General features: G+C 33.1%; 1 protein-coding gene across 4 annotated transcripts in view; it reads left to right on the top strand.

The window, feature by feature from the left end:
- Positions 1-21,631, top strand: part of CCDC102B (coiled-coil domain containing 102B) — a 356,597-nt gene that overhangs the window by 68,301 nt on the left and 266,665 nt on the right. For all 4 annotated transcript variants that reach the window (XR_010343607.1, XM_064379033.1, XM_064379034.1 and 1 more), the window contains exon 3: positions 19,105-19,146. Coding sequence is in view for 3 of the 4 variants with exons in the window: in XM_064379033.1 (XP_064235103.1) it covers positions 19,105-19,146 (42 nt within the window). In the remaining variant the exon portion in view is untranslated. The remainder of the gene's footprint in view (positions 1-19,104; positions 19,147-21,631) is intronic.

Raw genomic sequence — 21,631 nt, 5'->3', positions numbered from 1 at the left:
AAAGAATATATGGTGTTTAATATCTCATGGTGAAAATCTAGACAAGAGGGAAAATTCAAAGATAGAGGAGAGAGAATCATGATTAAGTTTAGCTTGAAGGGGTTAGTTGGCTTAATATAGGAAGATGGCCACCTTTTCCATTGCACCAGGAAATAAGAGGGAGAAGAATGTTAAGTAGAGATAGATGATAACACCATAATAAGCCTCCAAATTAGAGAATGGTGAAATATAAAATAATTTGAAGTCATTTATTGCCTAAATTTCAAATGTTGTTTTTGTGCTACTTATGAGGAGCAAGTTGATCCTGTTACCCTTTTGACTTTTTCTTTTTTATTTTGGACCTTTTGTGCTGCTAGTTTTGACCAGAGAAGCTCTCTTTCATGTGATCTGTCACCCCCGCCCCACAACCTTCATCAGAACACTTCCTGACAGCTGAATCATCTCACTGGAAAGGTACTTCATTTGCTTTTTCCCCAGAGAAAGGGGCCAGAGAGCTTTCACCGGGCACCCCGGAGACTACAGATCACAATTCCTGCCAATATGGCTGCAATCAAGGGTTTTAACATACAGTTTTTGCTTCATGATTTGTATACTCAAATCTTTTATTAAAGATGATTTCTTTTGCTTTTTTTGCAATCTAATGCAAATTAGATTGGACAAATATTTTCTATTGTTCCTATGATCTGCAATATAATTTCCTTTTACATATTTTGCAGATAGGTACTTTCTAGACTTTTTTTTTTGCTTTGCTATTTTAGTTTTTTCTATTATTATTATAAGTTATACTGTGATGAAGCCATGGGTGTCTTTTTTCCTTTTCATCCACAGTACAGGTTTCAAATGGTTGTATGGAAAGCTTTGAATAACCATACTTAGAGAACATTAAAATGATTTTATTTTGGTTGGCTCAATTATGATCCGAAGAGGGGGTTGTGGTAGTGGTTTCGATAAAACTTCACAACCAATGGGAATCTTTTTTGAGTTTGTGTGGAGTGCCCTTAATGCTGGAAATGATCCTGTTGGCTAGAACTCCAGAACTGTACAGATGAGAAAAGGATGCAGGAAATTCTGTTGTTTACACATGTGGCTGCAACTGAGACGCTGGAGCAGCCCAGCAAGCCCAGAGGGTAAGAGTGTTTAATAACCTTGTGGTTTTCTATTTAACTTCTATATTTTTCTGCTGGGGCAGAGCATGTGTTGTTCTCAGAGCGAAGACAGTTGCTTACAAGATGCAGAGCAAAACTACTGTAGAGCTGGGAAGCAGAAGGATTTTGGAGTTTCTTTTTAAAGCGATTTCTTCCTTTCCCCTTTAATTTTTCCACTGTGGTGTTATTATCCTGACAATTTGTCATACATTTCCTGTATTTAAAAAAATAACTGTTTACTAAGCAAAACTCAGGTAAGAATTTCAACTCTACATTTAGACAGTAATAGAATATGTTGATATTAAAATCTGTTTTGCAGTTCCAAATGAATATGAATTAGTCATTGTGTTCGAAGTAATCTATATTCTTAGAGTAAAAAAGTAAAATTGTTATGGAAACCCTCCTATCTATGCATCATGTACTTTGAGTTCTTTTTGTTTGTTGAGTCTTCATGCCAAATTCCTCTCTTCATTAATGGAAAAATGTACTTCACACTTAGCATGAATATTGATTTCTTTATGTCACCTGCAGAGTGTGGAGGAGATAGGGACACAGAATATAGTAGTAAAATCCTGTGCATAATACAAAAAATGATGTTTAGCTATATAGAAATAAATTATAAAACTGAAAAAAAAATCTCTGGATGCCATTGAGAAGCATTTGCTTATGTTTTCTGCAAAGATAAATTATCAATTAAATGTCAAGTTGATATATTTATTAACTATAAATATAAGAAAGATTCTTCAAAAAATATAATTAGAGATATGTCATAACATAGGCATCAAAATACATACAATATTTATTGATAGTCTTATTTACATCAATACAAGTTTTTCTGTTTTCTAAAATAATGTGAATGTGTTTTTACTAATCATTTTTGTGAGAAAGGGTTATTACAACTTTTCAGTAAATATTCTCTTGTTAGTAAAATATGTTATTGTCAATAAGTATTTTTATATATCCAGTAAATATTCTTGAATTCTATTTTATATTTTCACGAAAGCAATACATTAGAAATAAATATTTATAAGTTAGTGATACAATATTTGTGTAGGTTTTGTGTGACTTATTTGAATATATTTAGAAAGATGCTTTATGTAAATTGATTTATTTTCCAAAAACCTTTATGTTCTTATGAAATCATAGATTATTTCATTGTCTCTCTTTTGCATCCTTCATACGTTGTCATTGGATTCAATAATTGCTTGATCACTGTGACATAGTTTCTGGGCCTTACTAGGGACGTGGCCTCAAAATAATTTATGAGTCTTCTGTCTAATTATTAAAGCCACAAAACAACGGCTGTAATTCTTTAAATAGGAAAAATGATTTCAGGTCATCATATCTCTTATGCTGATATTACAAGACCAATAGAATTCTGCCACAATGCCAAAATATGTCGAAATTTCCTTTGTAGCAGAAATATCAGTCCTAAAAAGATGCCAGAAGCTTTAAAGAGAAGTTCAACTTTTTGAGCTGAATCTTGAAAAATTAGCAGAACTTGGACAGGTGCTGAAAGCAAGAAGAATATTCTGCTTTGTACAAGTAATTGGCATAAAGGGTTTGAACACAAATTAGCATATAGCACAAAAGAATGGTGAGTAATTCATCTGATTGGAGAGAAAAAAATACACCATTGTGAGTAGCATACATTGTACTCAACACAGAGCAGGGAAAATTTATAGAGCATCTTAAGATTCATACTGAAAAATTTGGTGTTTATATATCATACAATGGGGGCAATTGCATGTTTCTGAAAAGAGATAGAGTATCTGTGCCTCTTTTCATCATGATTACCATCATCATCATCATCATTTTGCAACACATAATAGCATTTTCTGTGTGCAAGATGATATACATACTTATCTACAATTTTGACACATCTACAGTTTGACACATTATTTTCATTTTGCACATGAAGGAAACTGATGTTCAGAAATGTTCAATGATTTGCTTAAAGCCACAGAAAAAGATAGTGAGGGAACCAGAATTTCAAATCATGTCTTTCTGGCTCCAGAGCTATTTTCCACTATGTTGTGCTGCTATTCTAGGAATGTGAATCTGGCAGAAATCAAACAGAATGGTTTGAAATGGACACTGGGATTATAGGGTGCAGGGAGGAAGCAATGAGACAACGGTCCAAAGATCCATTTTAATATTCTATAAATCCAAACGAATCACCATTCTGTCAGTTGGGCCATGCTTTTCCTTTGGGAATTGAGAGAAGAGACTTAAACTGCAAATAAGGGATAATTTTTACATTTAAATTAGCTGCTTTCATATTCAACACTTAGGCTTTTCTCTCTCTTACATTTTCTTAAATGTACTCAGAGAAGATACCTTTTGCATTCTCAGAGAAAATTTTGCACTGATTTGCATTGAATATTACTTATTCACAAATGAGATGTGTGAGGTGACCAGGAAAGATATTGGGGACTCATTGATTTTCCTCTTTTTATTTTTGATATGTGATATCAGTGAACACTCAGCAACCAAATACTCTTAAAACTATGGAATGACCAAGATATTATCAAATAAAGGCATTGTATAAGTTTTATTTCAATGGGCAAAATGCATATATAAAATTTATGTTGTAACAGATAGTGTGAAATACAGTATATTCACAGTAAAAAAGAATAGAACTTATTTATTAGCATGTTTTTCTTTATATATCCATCTTAAGCACATTATTTTACTTCTTCTCAAAGAAGAACTAGTAGCTGGAATAGCATTCATTTTCTTCCTTTTTTTTTCAATGAAATAAAAAATATAGCTTATTTCATAAAAATGAGGTTTTTTTTGATTAATGTATATATGATGGTATCATTTTATAAACATGCTCTCTACTATTTTAGAAGCATACTATCATTTAAGTAGGCTTTACTGAAGGAGTATCTTTTTTCCATATACAAAAACAGATGAGTATTGTTGAAATGCAAAGATTTGGTCACTGACCTTGACATTTTACTTTTTACAGGTCTAGGCTGAATTCTAAGAACATATTCCATAGAAGGCATTTTGTGTAACTAGTACTCTATCCTAGATTGGGTGTAAGCTTGAGACCTTGACTGTAAAAAGGAAAACTAGATATTGTATTGGAGGTTGTGCTCAAGACCACTTAATTGTAGTCATAGCTTTGCAAAGAATTGTTAATGTTATTATATAGTTAAATATTATCTGAGTTGATTTATATTTAATGATGTCGTAAAAGAATTGCTGTTATGTGTAGTAAAGATATAAAAATTTTTGGTGTTATAATTTTAATGGAAGGATTTTTTGGTAGCTAAAGAAAGAGGTGTCCTTAGTATAGAGAAAAAACCATATGCTCACTGCAGAATTTATAAATGTATCTTATCATAGTGTCTGTTTTAAATTTGTAGAACTAAAGCTTCCAAAAATAAAAGTGGGATTTTTTAGTCATTGACTTGAAAGCATATATTTCTAAGCTGCAGTAAACATTTGGAAATATAATACAGGTAAAGAGGCAATAGTTCCATGAAGAAAAACCTGTTGCAACTTTAGATTCACTTTCATTTGGAAATAGTTCTGAGAGTGTTCAATACAGTCTTTACTTTTCTCCCTTAGTGAATTTGAGATTATGAAGGCATTAGGTAAAAAGTTAAATTTAAGATGTCTGCAAAAGATAAAATAGTCTTATTATTCAGCTTATATCCATGAATCTTCTATCCTTTGTTGGCATAAAGGGTTTTGAACAAGGGTTTCTTCTCTGGATGAGAAGAAAATATATTTCACAATAAAGCATGAAAATTATAAGTGCTCAGTGGGATTATAACATTTGGTAGCACAGGAAAAAAGAGAAAGATGTGGAAGTGCCATAATCATCGGTGTTTCATATAATTCTAGAAGGTTCTGTTTATAATCTGTTCCTAATTCAGAGCTAGAATAATCCCCGGGATTGTCTGAGGGTTCAGATGAGCTTTGTTCTAACTTTGTTTTGAAATAACTTTACAGGTATAGTCAATGGTAGGAAGGAGTTGGGTCATAGCAATTGTTTAGAGTCCCTGCCTTCTTATTTTTGATATTGCCCAGCCTTCTTCATTCTTTTGGTAATAATGAAACTTAAGTTATAGAATATAAGGTTGCATGGATTAAAATCCTGGATGTTGCAATTATGTCATGCTACAAATGGCCTCTAAAAGTGTTAATGCTACATGAATTTACCTGCTGCTTTTTACATTTTTTGTGTGGAAGTAAATAAATGTGACCTGATAATGCAGATTAATGGGAGAAATTCCAGTATTCATGGATTAGAACTAGGAGGGCTATCTCAGATACAGATACAGAAAGCCAGGGCCTAAGTGTGGGTACTGACCACAAAGCTCTGCTCCTGGACCTCACGTGGTACATTCATTGTCTATGGTTGGCAGTCATTTTCTATTCTGTGGCTATAAGTTTCTTTCCTATTATTGAGTAGAGTGTTTATCTGAATTAATGTAAATGACACATTTGAGAAGCATAGATCGTTATCCAAAACAATATCAGAAGTAGAAACAGTGCAGAACAAACTCTACATCCCATCTGCTGAGTCTTTTGAAGCCCCTTGGTTCTCTTATCTTCTGAAAGTGATACATGTGCTTTTTTCTACCAAATATCCTATTCACTTTCCACACTGTTTCAAAAGCATTTCTGGAAAAATAAGTGTAAATCTTCATTTTTTGTAGAAAGAGGTAATCACCATAAGCATATTTGTGCATTATTTAGGTACTTGAAAGAATACAGTTGCTGATAGCAATTAAAGTGGTATGATTGCAGTTACCCTCACTTAGAACTGTTTCTTTAGTAATTGTAAAACTCTATAAGCTTTTAATCATTGAAAGAATCTTCTTTAGAGGAGACTAACTTATTTAGTGGAACTTGTCATGCTTGCCTTTTGGGAGAAAAGTAATAGTTCTAAGTCACTCTATTTTAGATTTATCCATTTAGTAACAAATGTCCATCATTTCTCAGACACTGTTCTAGCAACAGAAATAGGTGAATAAAAGTAAAATCCCCTTCTTTTCATCAAGAATATAAGCAGTAGAATCCATATATTCTATATAAATATATATTAAGTCATGATAAGTACTGTGAAGAAAGAAAATAAAATTCAGGCTAAAAGAGAATAGAATATGCATGCACTTTTGATATGACTAGGGAATGTTCCTTCTGTTAGGGTGAAGGAAGTAATGAGGAATCTTGGCAGAAGAGAGGTATAGGCAAAGGAAATCACATGTGCTAAAGTCTTAAGTCAGAAGAATGTTTGTCCCTTCAAGGAATGGCCAGATGGCCGCCAGCTGCTGGGAACAAACAAGGCAAGGAGGCACAGGCAGAGGCAATTTTGGTAGGAAGTACATCCAGCTTAAGCCTTGAGAGATTAGGGTGGTGCAAAAGTAATTGCGGTTTTTGCCTTTTTTTTTTTTCTTTTCTTTTTTTTTTTGTTTCTTGGTTTTGGTTTTTGCCATTACTTTCAATGGCAAAAATCGTAATTACATGTTCACCAACCTAATATTAGTTTACTTTTAAAAGGCCTCTTCATACTCCTACTCTAGGAGCCTCAGGTTGGGAAATCATGAGTCCTGATGAAGAGTTTGGAGTGGTTTATGTTTAGATCATGAGAACATCATAAACTACAAGCACTTTATTCTGAGTGTGATGGGAAGCCATTGGAATGTTGGGACCCTAGAAATACTGTAACGTAAGTGGAGTGTTCGAAGCATCACTCGGCTGTGCTGTAGAGAATAGACTGGAATAGGGAAAAGGTGGAAGTGGGGAGGCCAGATACAATACAGTAGTCCAGGCAAGAGACAGGGTGGTTTGGAGGAGATATTAGAGATGGATTTTTTCACATTATGGATGTGCTGTAGTTCACATTTCCTGCCAGAACTGACGGAGTTTCCAGCAGTGATGTGCAGTGTGAAAAAATAAAGGAATCAAGGATAACCCTTAAGTTTTGTCTGTAAAACCGGAAGAGTGAAATGTGCATTTATTGACATAGGGAAGACTGTGGAGGAGCAGGTTTAGATGTGAGGGGAGTTCAAGTATTTGTTTTTAAACATGTGAAATCTGAGATGCTGATTAGATATCCTTAGCTATGTTAAGTGGGCAGCTGGACACATGAGCCCAGAGCTAAAGGAACATCTCAGGCCAGACATAGAAATGTTAGGAAATTTCAGAAAATTAATGCATTTGAAGGCAAACGCCTGGATACTTTTACCCAGTGCAACTGCCCCAGCCTGAAGACTCAGGGCTGGAGTGCTTCCACAGTCAGAGGTGTGAGGCTGAGACAGAATGTGGGGCAGCAACCAGGGAGTAGGAGGAGAACCACGAGAGAGGATGCCCTCAGAAGCCAGGGAAGTGAAAGATGAAATGGACAAGTACATACAGTGCTTCTGATTGGTCAAGTAAAACCGGAATTTCAGGCCTGGAATTGATCATTAGATTTGCAATGTAGAAAGTCACTGATTTTGTTTTTGTGGAGAGCTAGAGTCAAAAATGATACTGTGATTTTAAGAGAAAATGAGATAAATTAGAATGTATTTTAAATAATTTTTATTTTTAAAAATGCCAAAGAAATGTTGTATGGCTGCTGGGTGGAGAACAAAAAATCTTTTTTTTTTCATGTTGATGATATTGCAGCAAGTACATTTGCTAATGGGAATAATCTAATCTAGAGAGAGGTACAAACTGATTAAACAGGAGAGAGAGGAGTATATTTGAGGAAGCCATGTCATTGAGTAGATTAGAGGAAATTAGATAGAGCATACAAATGTATCTAATTTCCTCTAATCTACTCAAGGACATGTAGAAGTTTGTCCTTAAGAAGATGGAGCGATTCTCTATAGAAACAGACAGAATAACATATGGGTAGCCATTAGACACACAGGTATGAAGGAACCAGTGGATGGCAATTGTCTTATAATTACTTTTCTAAGTGAAATAGAAAAATATAAAAAAACAAACTCAGCAGATATGGAAGAGCTGAAGAAGATATGAAAATTTTGAAGACAGAAAATTTATGGAATTATTCAGTAGAATGTTTGTGAATTAATCAGGGAAATAGATTAATTTCCCTGTGGTAGAGTTGGCTTGACAGTATTAAAGGCCCATATGAGGTTCAGAGTCAAGAAATTGAAGTGAGACCAGATAGGAAAGGGTGTGTTTCTCAAAGCATGATCAGGTGTGTAGGTGCAGACATGGAGCAGGAAGACAGCTGTAAATCACTGACGTTAGAATTTTCTAAGCAATTAAGGTTGAGAGAATGCCAACCTTGCTCAGAGCAATTTGTTAAAATTGGTGCACAGAATAGGGAGGACAGAGTGTCAGGAAGAGAGAAAAAGTAATAGAATCAATTGATAGGAGGCCACAGTTGGGTTAAAGAAGAGAGTTATGGGGACAATAGTAGAGAGTAATCAGAGAGGTGCTTATCATTGTTATGCTAGTATGGTAATGGGATCTCGGTGCATAACCAGCCAGGAGGTGGGTGAGGTCAAATAATTGGAATTAATAGGAACTGAGAGGCGGGAATATTGTAAGGAAATATTTTGGACATTAAAATTTTTTGTCCCTGAAAACATATTTATCCTAACCTATTAACATAATGGGTTTCATTAGATAAATGTTAATATCCATTCCCATGCCAAGACGCTACACTGTTGTCAGTGATCTCATTCACTTTTCTCTCTGTGTATGTAATATTTTGATCGGTCCTACAGATTGTATTAAAGAAAAATCTTCAGACAGGGATCAAATCAAAACAAGAAAGTCTTCAGCAGTTCTCCCACACCATAGCAACCAGATGGCATGCAAGCCTGGAAGCTAAGCAGGATCTGGCCTGGATGGAGCTTGGATGGGGGAACGCCTGGGGGACCACCTGGGGGTTTGGGGGGTGTCTAGAGGCTTTGGCTTCCCCATCATTTCCTTCTCTCTCCTGCTTGTCGCAATGCTTCCCAACTGCTTCCTGACTCTTTGGCTCTCTATTTGGGTGGCCAAGGTGGGTGGATCATGAGGTCAGGAGTTCCAGACCAGCCTGGCTAACACAATGAAACCCCATCTTAAAAAAAAAAAAGAAAAGAAAAGAAAAGAAAATCTTCAAATACCGCAAATTACAAGCCCATAATTTTTAGGTATTTATTATTTTATCAAAATTTTGGATAAAAATAAAATAAAATTATATTAATAAGGTTAAGCACACATGAATTAATATTCTTAGGTTTTGATTTATAATATAACTGCTATTTTGACAATGATATACAGTTTTAAATTTAATAAGTATTTTTCTCATGCTGCCCAAACAGCTTTAAATATATTTTAATGGGATTTCTCAAAGCTTAGATGAGAATGTTCAGCAAATATACCCAATTTTTCAAATGATGTTCATTTTATTTTTGCATGACTCTTGCAACATCGCCTCTTCTGTATTATGTGGCCATGTGGCAGAGAATGAAAATGTCACATTCACTTATATTTGAATAGCAGCCATAGCTACTTTGGTGTGCATTTTTATTATCAGTAGAATATGTTTTTCAAGCATATATTTGCAAGTAATATTAATAATTATCTTAATTTCCTATATTTAGGAAATCTGTACGTGTTAGAAACAGAAATGTTGCCAAAACATTCTGAATGTGTTTGAAAGAAATGAGAACACAATTTTCTATTTCTGTAAAATTATCCGTAAAAAAGAAAAGTTCTTAAACTTTTTGGATGCTCTACAGCTATTTTGTCTAATAGGAATATAATTCAAGCAACATTTACAATTTAAAGTAGCTACATTTAGAAAGTTAAAAAATGAGCATGTGAAATTAATTTTAAAACATATTTGATTTAATCCAATCTTTCAAAAATATCATTTCAAAATGTAATTAGAGCGAAATTATTAATGAGATAGTTTACATTTTTACGTTTCATGCTGTGTTTAATTCTCACCGAGCATCACAATTCAGGTGACCCTCATTTCAAGTGTTCACTAACTACATCTGATAGGTGACTACCATATTAGACAGCACAGGTTTAATACTCCAGAATATAAACGGTTAAAAAATACCTTCATAGCAACCATAGAATATATTTCAGGCATTATATTTATCTCCTTGTTGAAAATGGGAACACATATGAGTTTGAATGACCTTATCAAGGAAGAGACTTTATCTCAGGTTTTCTGAACCAGTGTTCTCTGGGTTCCGCGATAGCTCTCATGTTACCATATTTACATACTTACGTTACTTTGATACTGACAAGTATGTAAAATGTAGTGTCCTCTAGAAACAACAGGGACCAATGTATTCTCTGCTTGCTGTAATTTAAGAAAATCTTACTAATTTAAGAAAATAGGTGTGAAAATCAGAATGATAAAAATGATAAAACTCAATTTAGGAGTCTACACAATTCTTAGTACTTTTTTCTTTTTTATATAAATTAAATGAAATGTATAGATCTGGGAAATCATGAGATATTTAAGAAAAATGAGTAAAAGTAGAGTTTTTGAGGAAGATTTAATATATGGCTTTACAGGAATTACTTGGGAAAGAGTTGAAGAAAGTATTTATATGTTTGGGAGGCAAAGTAAAAACCAAGCAAGCTTTCAGAAATGTAAGAGTTTAATCTGGTTTTCAACTCTTTGCAGCTTTCCTTGCACATGGCAGCTATTTTCTGTTTCAGGCACTGAAAAGTCAGATCTTTTGAGAAATGTAAACATTGATTCTTCACTTCCTGTTATTTTGACATTTTTAATCCAATTCCTTTATTTGTCTTTACTAAAATAAACAACTATGCCAAATGAAAGGAAACAAATGAAAACGGATCCCAGATCAATTAGCAGTTGTGTTAAAGACTGCTTTGTAGTTAAAGAGCTTTTCTTCTTTATTGCTACCTTCTCCTATTTCAAAGGATGAAAACCAGAAATATCAACACTTAAAAAAAGATGACTGCAGAGTTGGGGGCCTCTAAAAAAAGATGATTGCAGAGTTGGGGAGCTCTATGTCTGAAGAAATTACTAATTTATTTTGGCTAACACGGAGAAAGTAAGGGCAGGGATGAATATTTAACTAGCATTTAAACAACTAATCTTTAAATCAAAAGCTAACATTTTTTTTTTAGGATTCCATGTCTTTTCCTTCTCAAGATTACAAACTAATCTATAAGTTTCATATTATAGATGTAACTTTCCCAGGGAAATCAGCATTTTGAATCTCACTATTACAAGAAGTAGCTTACATATTGCACAACCATTCTGTTTTGTTTTTCAAGTAACACCTCTAAAATTGGATTACTTGTTTATTATTATATGAAGATGGAAAGACTTAGAACAAAACATATGATGGATATTATTTTTATCTTAGAAGAGTTCGTAGAAATATACTCATTCTTTAAATCACATTACAGTGGCCAAGACAAAGAAGTCAGCATTTTGTTGATATATTACTAGCTGCTGTTCCTAAACTTTTTGGTGATATACATGAATACATTAATATTTCTCTTTGTCGCATAATGAAATAACATTTGGTTTTTCATTTGTTTCATTGTTATTTCATTGCTTTCACTACACATTTTTATTTCAGTTTTTCTGAAGATTATGATGCTCTTTAGCAATAGAAAATGGTTTAATGCCTTTATAGTAAAGTATACCAATGAATATTGTTTTATTTACATACAAAATCAATTTTACGTGTTTTTATTTTTAAAAAAATTATGTCATAGGAAGTATATGTTCTGAAACTTATGCTATTCCTATTCAGAGGTAAGTAGCCTTGTGATTTCAAAATAGATTAATCATATATTTTAAGAAAAAACATAGTTATGAAACTTGGGAAGTTTCATGTTCACTAATAATTTTTTTTCTGAACATCCTCTGCAATTACATTAGTAAAAACATATAATTCAAGGACTAAATCCGACCTGCAGTAATTTGGAGTGTTCACAAACGTAATTGAGCTTCTACAATATTGTGCTTTGAACACGTTGTTATGGGTGGGTGGAGGCAGCTAGCTTTCCTGTCCCAAATATTTTGAGAAATTTTAGAAAGTAAAGTTTATTCACAGCCAAGAATTCCCTCAGTTTCCATAAAGAAAGAATTGACCATATAAATATTTATATTTGGGAGATAATTCAGGAATATTGGATAAACTCTAAAAACACAGTTTAAGTTCGTGTTACAGTTTGTGTTATAGGTTATGGAATTCAATTTTTTTCCAGTTTTTGATGTGCATGAAAACATATTGATAATTAGGATGTTCAAAGCAAATTGTTTTTAATCACTCAACGCAATTTTAGTCCTATTAAAATGTTAACATCTAAATAACTTGTAACAAATGAATATTTGGAAAACTTTTAAATACCTACATAATTTTAAAAAATACATAATCATTTCCATAAGTCAGATTTTACATATAATCAAAAGTAAGTCTCCATGGGGGTGAACATTTACATTTATTGATTCACTGGTGCATCTTCAATACCTAGACTTTTATGGCTGGAACATTGTAGAGATTTGATAAATATTTGTCCAATGAATAAATTCAAGGTTCAAAAACTAAGAAATGTTTATTTTTACTCTGCTTTAACCACTTGCAGGAATGAGTAGATATCATATATACAGGTGTGTATGTTTTCAATAAAATAGTCATTAAAATACATTGCTTTACATGCATTTGCTTGTGTGTCTCTTGCTTTGCTTTTATTTCACATGAGTTACTGAAATGTTTTTAAAACTCAAACTTGGATGACAATAGAAGTAAAGACAAATGAAAATAGACTTTAAAAATCTTAACATTATTTTACTACTTCTTGTTTTTCATTTTGTGTAATTTAATTTGTATAAGGAGTTTTTATTCAAATTTGTACTTAGAGAAAGATCTGAAAGTGTTAATTTTAAGTAGAATGCATATGTACAATGGATGCTGTTTTAAAACATACAACAAACAAAACCTAATAACACCAAAAAATTTGGAAAGAGGTAGTAAGCAGTTGTCTTACACAAATTCAATTTTTAAATAGATTTTAGTCTTGTCTTTTTTATTAAGTAAACAAATTATTTGTAAATAACACTGAAAAACTTCATGTAATAGACGATTGTTTGCATATACAAACTCAGCCGGTGATAAGCCCTGTTCAGACATAGCAGATATCAGGCTTATGATTTATATCTGATTAAAATGAAAATACAACAATAAACCAACATAGTAGTTTACAATATCATTAGAAAAAAAATCAGGAAACATTTTCTCCCTATCTGCCTTAATCTAGAAAATAATATCGCTATTATTAGCTTATCTTATTCTGCATCACTTTTGAATGATTTCTGAGTGCTGTTGACTCTTGGGTAATTGTAAACTTAGTGCTATTTTTCCCCACGTGTTGGATTCTCTAGAATAGTGATTTTTAGAGAGACTGTTTTGAAAAATTTTCTTAATTAAGAAGACACTATAAAACAATGTAGGGGCTTCATGCAAACTTTGAAGGAAACAGTTACTTTTCTGTGTTAACAAAAAGCTTGAGAGGCCGGGTGCGGTAGCTCACACCTGTAATCCCAGCACTTTGTGAGGCGGGCAGACCACCTGAGGTCAGGAGTTCGAGACCAGCCTGGCCAACATGGCACAACCCCATCTCTACTGAAAATACAAAATTAGCCCGGCATGGTGGCGTGTGCCTGTAATTCCAGCTACTCAGGAGGCTAAGGCAGGAGAATCACTTGAACCTGGGAGGCGGAGGTTGCAGTGAGCTGAGATTGTGCCATGGCACTCAAGCCTGAGCAACAAGACCAAAACTCCATCTCAAAAACAAAAAGCAAAAGAAAGAGAACAATTTGGGCAGGCAGAAAGCGTTTTAAGAAAGAGGGAGTTTTTAACAAGATAGGCAAAGTAATGAAGAGATTGAAAGGAAGAAGTCTTTCTGGAAGGGGGAGCATGGTGAGATAGCAGGAGTGACAGGTGAGGATCTTGAGGTTGAGTGAAGCACAGAGGACTGCAGGCTGACTCTGAGAGGTAGGGAGAAGTGCTGAACCTGGAAGGGGTAATCTCCTAAGCCAGAAGAGACAAATATTGAGCTAAGACAAATATTTAGCTCAAACATTGAACTAAAACATTTTCACTTAAAGGGGAAAATAGCTCAGTCACTAAATGTGGTACCTTTCACATTATCCATCTGGAAAAAAGTATAAGATTCTCCTACCAATACTGATTGAAATAAAACTGTTTAAGAACTAATATACTTGAAGTGTTAGATTTTTACCGCTACTAATCAGTACCTAATCTTTTCTTGTTAAACAGTCTATTGTTAAAATAAGGATTTTGGTAAAGGTGTACATCATGGTTGGGTTTACAGAAAACAAAAGCAGCTTTTCGTATTTCCCTTAGGAGGATTAACCATTTTTACAAGAAAATATTTTTGAATAATTTTATTTAAAAATAGATTCAAAATTCATGTTGTGTTAAAGTATCCAATAGTTTTCATTCCACTTTATAAAAAGTGATAAAAGTTTAAAATGTACTTTGTGATAAAACTTAATTCTCAACTAAGTATTCTATTTCAGAAGAAATTTTCCATTTAATTCCTTGACCACGGTAATCATTTAGAAATTGCGGCTACATATGATTAGTGAATTATGGTCATTACAAAGCAATAGAAACCAACTTTCATGTCATAGTTCACTTTAAGTAATAGAAAAGCATTTTAAAGGACAAAATAGCAAATTTGAATAGCCTCTCTAGAGTTTAAACGGGCTAAATGCGTCTGTAGCAGAAGGTATGTCTTTCAGATGTTGAGGGTAGGTTGATATTTTTGAATAAATCAAGAGGAGACAAAAACACAAAGTGGCAGGAAAATAAATCATGACCCTAGTGAATATTCAAGCATTTCCTATGTTAAAAATGTGAACATACATATTTTAGTTCAAGCTGGTGCTTCAATATTTTTTGTGTGCAAGAAACATTCCTTCTGAAGAATTAAAATACAGAAATTCAGTACTGACATACTACAGAAGTTGAATAATTTTACTAATCCAAGGCAAAAAGCCCAGCTAGCCTGAGAAGGGGGATATCTAGGTATCCAGGCAGAGGAAACGTGGCGAAGGAGAGAAGATAAGGGGAGAAGAGGGAGGGGGAGGTCAGAAAAGAGGAAGTCAGGAGAGAGAAAGGGAAGGTGGTGATATGGTTTGGCTCTGTGTCCCCAACCAAATCTCATATCGAATTGCAATCTTCATGTATTGGGGGAGTGGCCTGGTTGGAGGTGATTGAATCATGGGAGTGAACTTCCCCCTTCCTGTTCTTGAGATAGAGTTCTCAAGAGATCTGGATGTTTGATAAACGTAAGGTGCTTCTCCCTTCTCTCTGTATCCTGTTTCCCCATAGTAAGATGTCCTTGCTTTCCCTTTGTCTTCTGTGATGATTGTACATTTCCTGAGGCCTCCCCAGCCATGTGGAAATGTGAGTCAATTAAACCTATTTTTTTCATAAATTACCCAGTCTCAGGTAGTTCTTTATAGCAGTGTGAGAACGAACTAATACAGGAGGACAGAGAGATGAGAGGATAGAAGGATATGGGAGAGGAGAGAAGGGGAGAGGGAGGGATGGGAGGCAAGAGAAGGAGGAATTAGAGGAAGAAAAGCCAGGGAACAGGAGGCCAGGAAAGAGGATGGGAGAGGAGGCCACAAGAGGGAATGGAAGGGGAAAAGAGGGGAGAGGAGACCAACACAGAGGAGGAGAAGGGAGGCCAGGAGAATGGAGCCCAGGGGAAGGGAGACCAGGAGGTAAGCCTTGCTTATCTGTGAGAAGGACCTTAAACCTAATCCTGATAATTCATGGAAGAGCAATTGGAAACATTTCAATAAAGATGAAGTCAAATTAAAACATAAAAATATATCTTTAGTTGTTGAGTATAGAACCATTTTGAAAGGCAGAGAAGTTGGAAATCTATTTCAGTAATCTAAGAATAATATGATAGCATTTGGAGTAAAGTGGAAGAGATGGAGAATTGTTAATTTAAAAAAAAAATTTTTAGAAGTTAAAATGAGCAAGGCTTTATAATTGACTAGATATAGACGATGATGAAGAATGGTTAGTAAGGGAAGCCTAAATCTCTGGCTTACACAAACTGATAGGATAGCGGTACCTTTTATTAGTAGGAAAAAATTAGGAAAGTGGAATCAGTTTTCTATAGAATGAGATGTATAAAAGGCTTTCCCTAAACTTCTTGAAGCAGCAAAATTTATGCTTTGCTTTTAGAAAACAGAACAAGTATTTAATTTCTAGGAAAGAGGAGAGAAACATTTTTTCAATCTTTTTTTAAATTGGAGGAATTTTCTAGCTGTACAAATTATTGTTTTGCAATTAATCACTTTTTTCCTAGACTTTTCTCTTAGTTAGAGGCTTTGAACACGGTTAGCCAGAAATATTTATTCAATTTAGAGCATCTCTCTCAATAAATCAGCCACTTAAATAAAAATAAACTGGTTTCATCAAGAAACAATATGAAGAAAACTGGGTAATTAACATTTCTTCCTTCATAGAAATATTATTATAGGACTTTGGACCAGAAATGCAGGTTAGTTCTTCATTCAATGATCAGTTACATTCAGACATTAACTAACACCATCATGTATAATCATATTATTTTCAAAGTATAATTAAAGATTAAATTATAGCAATTTTCTGTATTTAAACATTTCTTTTGATTTACTAAACATTTCTAAAGACAGGGCAATAAATGATAAGGTGAATGTCATATTACAGAAGCTACTTTCTTAGTGTTTAGAAATGATATCAATAAGAATATCTGTGTTTTGAAATATGTAAATAGTCCCAGAAGTGTTTTAAGTATGAATAATAGCAATGAGCATGTTTCCTAGAATATTCCATCTGCAATGAAAACAAGCCGAAAAGAAAAAAAAATCTCCAATGTATTTATATTTAAAGGCCGAACATGAACTTCAATAAGAAAAACTAATACTCCAGAAATATTAGAATCGATTTTTTCTTCTGATACACACCTATATCACTGGTAAAGTTTTTGATCCACTAGTATTTGCCAGCAAAAATTATTTTCAATGCAAGACTGTCTTGCATTGTAACATAAGGAGTTCTTTATTATTCTATGTTAAAGCAGGATTCCAATAAGCATGCTTTTTTTTATTTGCTGGTTCTGAGGTTTTAAATTTTTAAAAGCTAAGTTTTCTTTGAACACGGTTCTGAAGTAGTACAAGTAACTGATCACTTTCAAATAATTCTTTTCTCACTTTTTCCTTTGTTTCTTTGATTTACACACATACATACACAGAGAATTTTCATCTCCAAGAAATCTGAGAATTTCATATTGATGGAATAAAATTCACTTGTTATGGCCCAGTGGACATACATTAACTGCACATATATGCATTGGGGCAATTGTAAACTGCATTTTAATTGAATTATAGTATTGGTTCTCTCTAGATTCATTCATTGAATGTCTTCCATGTCCTAGTCACTGTGAAGACAAAGATAAATAAGATACAAATTATTTCCTGAGAAGTTTATAGACTGATATGGAAACACATATATTAAAATTATTATTTAATGCCATAGATACCAAATAAAGTGATTAACCAGGGCATGGGAACACAGATGAAAATGGAACAAACTAACCAGGAAGTATGGTATAGATTAATCATTTCTCTCATACTTTCACCTTCATTTACACACACACACACACACACAGAAATCTCTTGATTTTCAAATAGTTTTGCACCAACATTTTTCCATCTTTTTATACATATAAGATCTATGTGGTTTTTTTTAAATGTAGATTGTGCGCTTCATGTACTGTAATGGTAAGCTAAGAATTGATGACAGGGCTAGGGTAGAACAGCAGAGCAGCTTGCCTCTGTATGGAGTCTGTAAAAATGTGCATTTTATTTGGACAGCAACCAAGGAAAAATCAGTTTGAGTTGTTTATTTCAATGTATCAGTTCATTTTTCCCATAGCTTTAGATAATTTGGAAGAAGGATTTCTCACATTCTCGTATCTCATTCTTTGTTTTATCTTTAAGTGTTTTGCTTTCCAAATTTTATTAATCCTGATTTCATTGTAGCAGATTTTTTATTGTCCAAAGGAGAAGTAGAAAATAGAATAAATTGTTCAAAGAATTGATTTTTGTGATAATACCCTCTACCTCCACTGAAGATTTGGTACTAGTAATCAGAAATGTGTGAACATTGGTTTTAGACTCTGTATTTTAACTTCAACCACAAATTCATTATGTATACAAAGGGAATTTCACATAGTAAGAATGATTATTTATTGAACATCTACATTGTGCCTGGGGTATCTGGGTGTGCAATAAATGCTATGATTTATTGTTGGAATAACAATAAATCACTCCAGTTTTATGGTTCAAACTGAGTCTGGGTAACGTTAATTTCCCCAAGATCTTATACCTGTTCAAATGTTAAATCAAGTCACTTTTCACTATAGTTTCTTCTTCTTATTTCCTTTTCCCTTTCTAAGAGAACAAAAAGTCTTGCAGAAAATTTCTCTTAAAAAGCTATTGACTATTTTAAACGCAGTAATAATGTCTAAAAGCAGCATTAAATAAGGTAATGATCAGTTTGTCTGCCATAATGTATAATAAAACAGTAAACAAAATGTTTTCATATTCCAGCTAACTTCTGCTATGACTTACACAGCATACTCTTGTGTGCTCCATTGTTTTACGTTGTGAGAGAAAAAACAGTGAGTTGTGTTCTAGCCAGAGGAGTCCCAAGGTGGTCAGACTAAAAATTATGCTATTTTCCATTATTTTTTTTTACTATTATGAAAATCCACTGTTATAAAATATTACATGCATTTTTATATTTTGTTCAATTTATTGTTACTTTTATAAAACACTTGATTCACATGATTACATATGCCTGAGAATTCTTTAGTATGTATTAGTAATAGTACGTATTATCTGAAAGCATAAAATAAATTTGAATATGGGTTTGTTTTCTAGATTTTATACAGCAGAACTCCGTGGGACACTTGGGAGTCTGAGGTAAGATTTTTATGTTGCCAAAGAGTGTTCAAAATTTAAAAGTAAATTTGGCTTTCATAAACATAATGAACAAAAGGAACTCAACATTTGAATTTAGCCTTCTTCCAAAATATGCTGTCATTTTTGTATTTTCCATTTTAACATTTAGACAGCAAAATAATTATCTTGGTTCTGTTTTTATGTGTCTCAACTTTTTGCAAATGGAAATATATTCAAAGAAGATGAAGGAAGTGGTTGGGCTTTTTCTGTAAGTTCAATTATCTTTGTGTTATTGCTCACTATTCTGAAGCAGTCCCAGAGAATCTTGTTAGTTATCTATTTAGAGTGAACATTTTTATAAATGCGAGAAAGATAACTGTGAATGAAGATGTTGTTAAGCAAATGTTCACAGTCATGTGTGTGGGTGTGTAGGGGTAAACATAGGAAAACTGATTACTTGGTCATGAGACTTGCTAAAGGCTTTCCAGATCATCTGCTCATGAGAATGACTCATGCCTCATTCTCATTAAGAGAAGGGATATTTGATGATGAAATTCTGCTTATCTGAACATACTTGTTTTAATGAATATTAACTTTATAAGACAAGGAAATATAGATAATTTAATTTGGGTGGTCGGATAATTAAAGGATGAATCTACTATTATTTTGTAATATGTTCCTTGTAGTAAAGAGACATGACCAGAAGAAAAGCTAAAATTTTCATTATATATGTTATATATACACATTTCATTACTTTTTTATATTTTAAGTTCATTCAAAATCTCCATATTAAACTAAATTATTTTACAACAATAAATTGAGACTCATTGATTTGTGCAAAGTATTTTCTTTTGAAAGAACATGTCTCCCTTCCAACATAGCTGATTGATCTACAACTTGCTGAGAACTGTGAATTACAGGCCCTTTGCTGCCTCTGTGGTCTGTTAGTAATTCCAGGGGAGAACACATTACTATATTGTGTGAATATTCTGTTTATCATGTCTATTCTCCTGCTTAATCTGAAAGCTACTTGACAGCTAGAAATCTGGAAAGACATAGTATTTGTAAGGATACTGTTTAACAATTGGCTGCTTTCTGATTATTTAAATGAGATTAAAGTTAGTAAATTTAAACATATGCAGCTCAATGAATTTTTAAAAAGAATACACCCATGTAGCCAATACCCAGATCAAGTAATGGAATGTTGTTGGCATCTGGAAGCCTTCTTCATGCCTTCCTACTGTCATTACCACTCCAACTAAAGGTAAACACTATTCTGAGTTTGCATGAGTAGCTTTTCCTTTTTTGAACTTGTTATAATTGGGATTATGCAGTATGCATTATTTTGTGCCAGCTTCTTTTACTTTGCATTTTGTTTGTGAGATTCCTCCATCTGTAGCAATAGTTCATCTATTACATAGTTAACTGTGGTAAAATTTATGCATCTATTTTTAGTTTATAGACAAAGATACATTCAGTTTAGAGCAATTAGGAATAATGTTGCTATGACGATTCTTATGGGTTGTGGGTTTCCATTGCAGTTTTAATTTGCACTTCCTTGGTAACAGATAATATAAAACTATCCATGTGATTATTGCCTAAATGCGTATTTTCTTTCATGAAGTACATCTTTACATTTTTAGCATGTTTTTTAAAAATCATATGATTGACTTCTTCTCGTCAGTTTGTGACTTTATGAATCCTCCATGGATATATGTACACGTAATGCATTCTTCCATGCTGTTATTTGCCTTTGCATTCTGTTGATGCTGTCTTTCTTCTCATGAACAGAAATTCATACATTTAATAAAGTTCTCTTTATAAATATTTTTACTTTATGGTTAATGCTTGATATCTTGTTTAGAAAAATCTTTGTTAATTGAAATATCATGAATGATTTTTCTTATGTGGTTTCCAGGATCCTTATTGTTTTGTTTTACACTTTTAGAGAGCAGTGTATTGGGAACTGATTTTTTTTTAATAATCGGTGATGTAGCTGTTAGTTCCATATGGACATGATTGAACTAGTACCTTTTGTTGAAAAAGGGAAAAATAATTTCACATAATGGATTGCCATAAATTAAGTCCACAGGATGTGGATCCATGTTAGGACTCTGAATTCTCTTTCATTTGTTTATTTGTCTCTCTTTGAGCCAATGACTAATGAGTCTTAATTTCTGTAGCTTTCTATCATATTCATATCCAATAATATAATTCTCTAAATTTGTTCTTTTTTTAAAAAAGTTTTGGCTTTCTTTGACTTTTTCTATTTTCAAATGGACGTTAGTATCAACTTATCAATTTCAACAAAATAAACTTTATGAAGTTTTGACTGGAATTATTGAAATACATAGATTGATTTGGGCATAAATGTTATCTTCACAATTTTAAGTTTTCTAGTCCATAAACAGACATAATATATTCCTTCACTTATTTAGATATTCTTTAGTTTCTCTTATGAGTGTATTGTAGCTTATAGGATGTAAGCTTACCTATCTTCTATCTC

Source organism: Aotus nancymaae, unplaced genomic scaffold (genome assembly GCF_030222135.1).
Source record: "Aotus nancymaae isolate 86718 unplaced genomic scaffold, 86718_ANA_hifiasm-v0.15.2.pri h1tg000020l, whole genome shotgun sequence".
Lineage (NCBI taxonomy): Eukaryota > Metazoa > Chordata > Mammalia > Primates > Aotidae > Aotus > Aotus nancymaae.
This window is presented reverse-complemented; position numbering and strand designations above follow the sequence as displayed.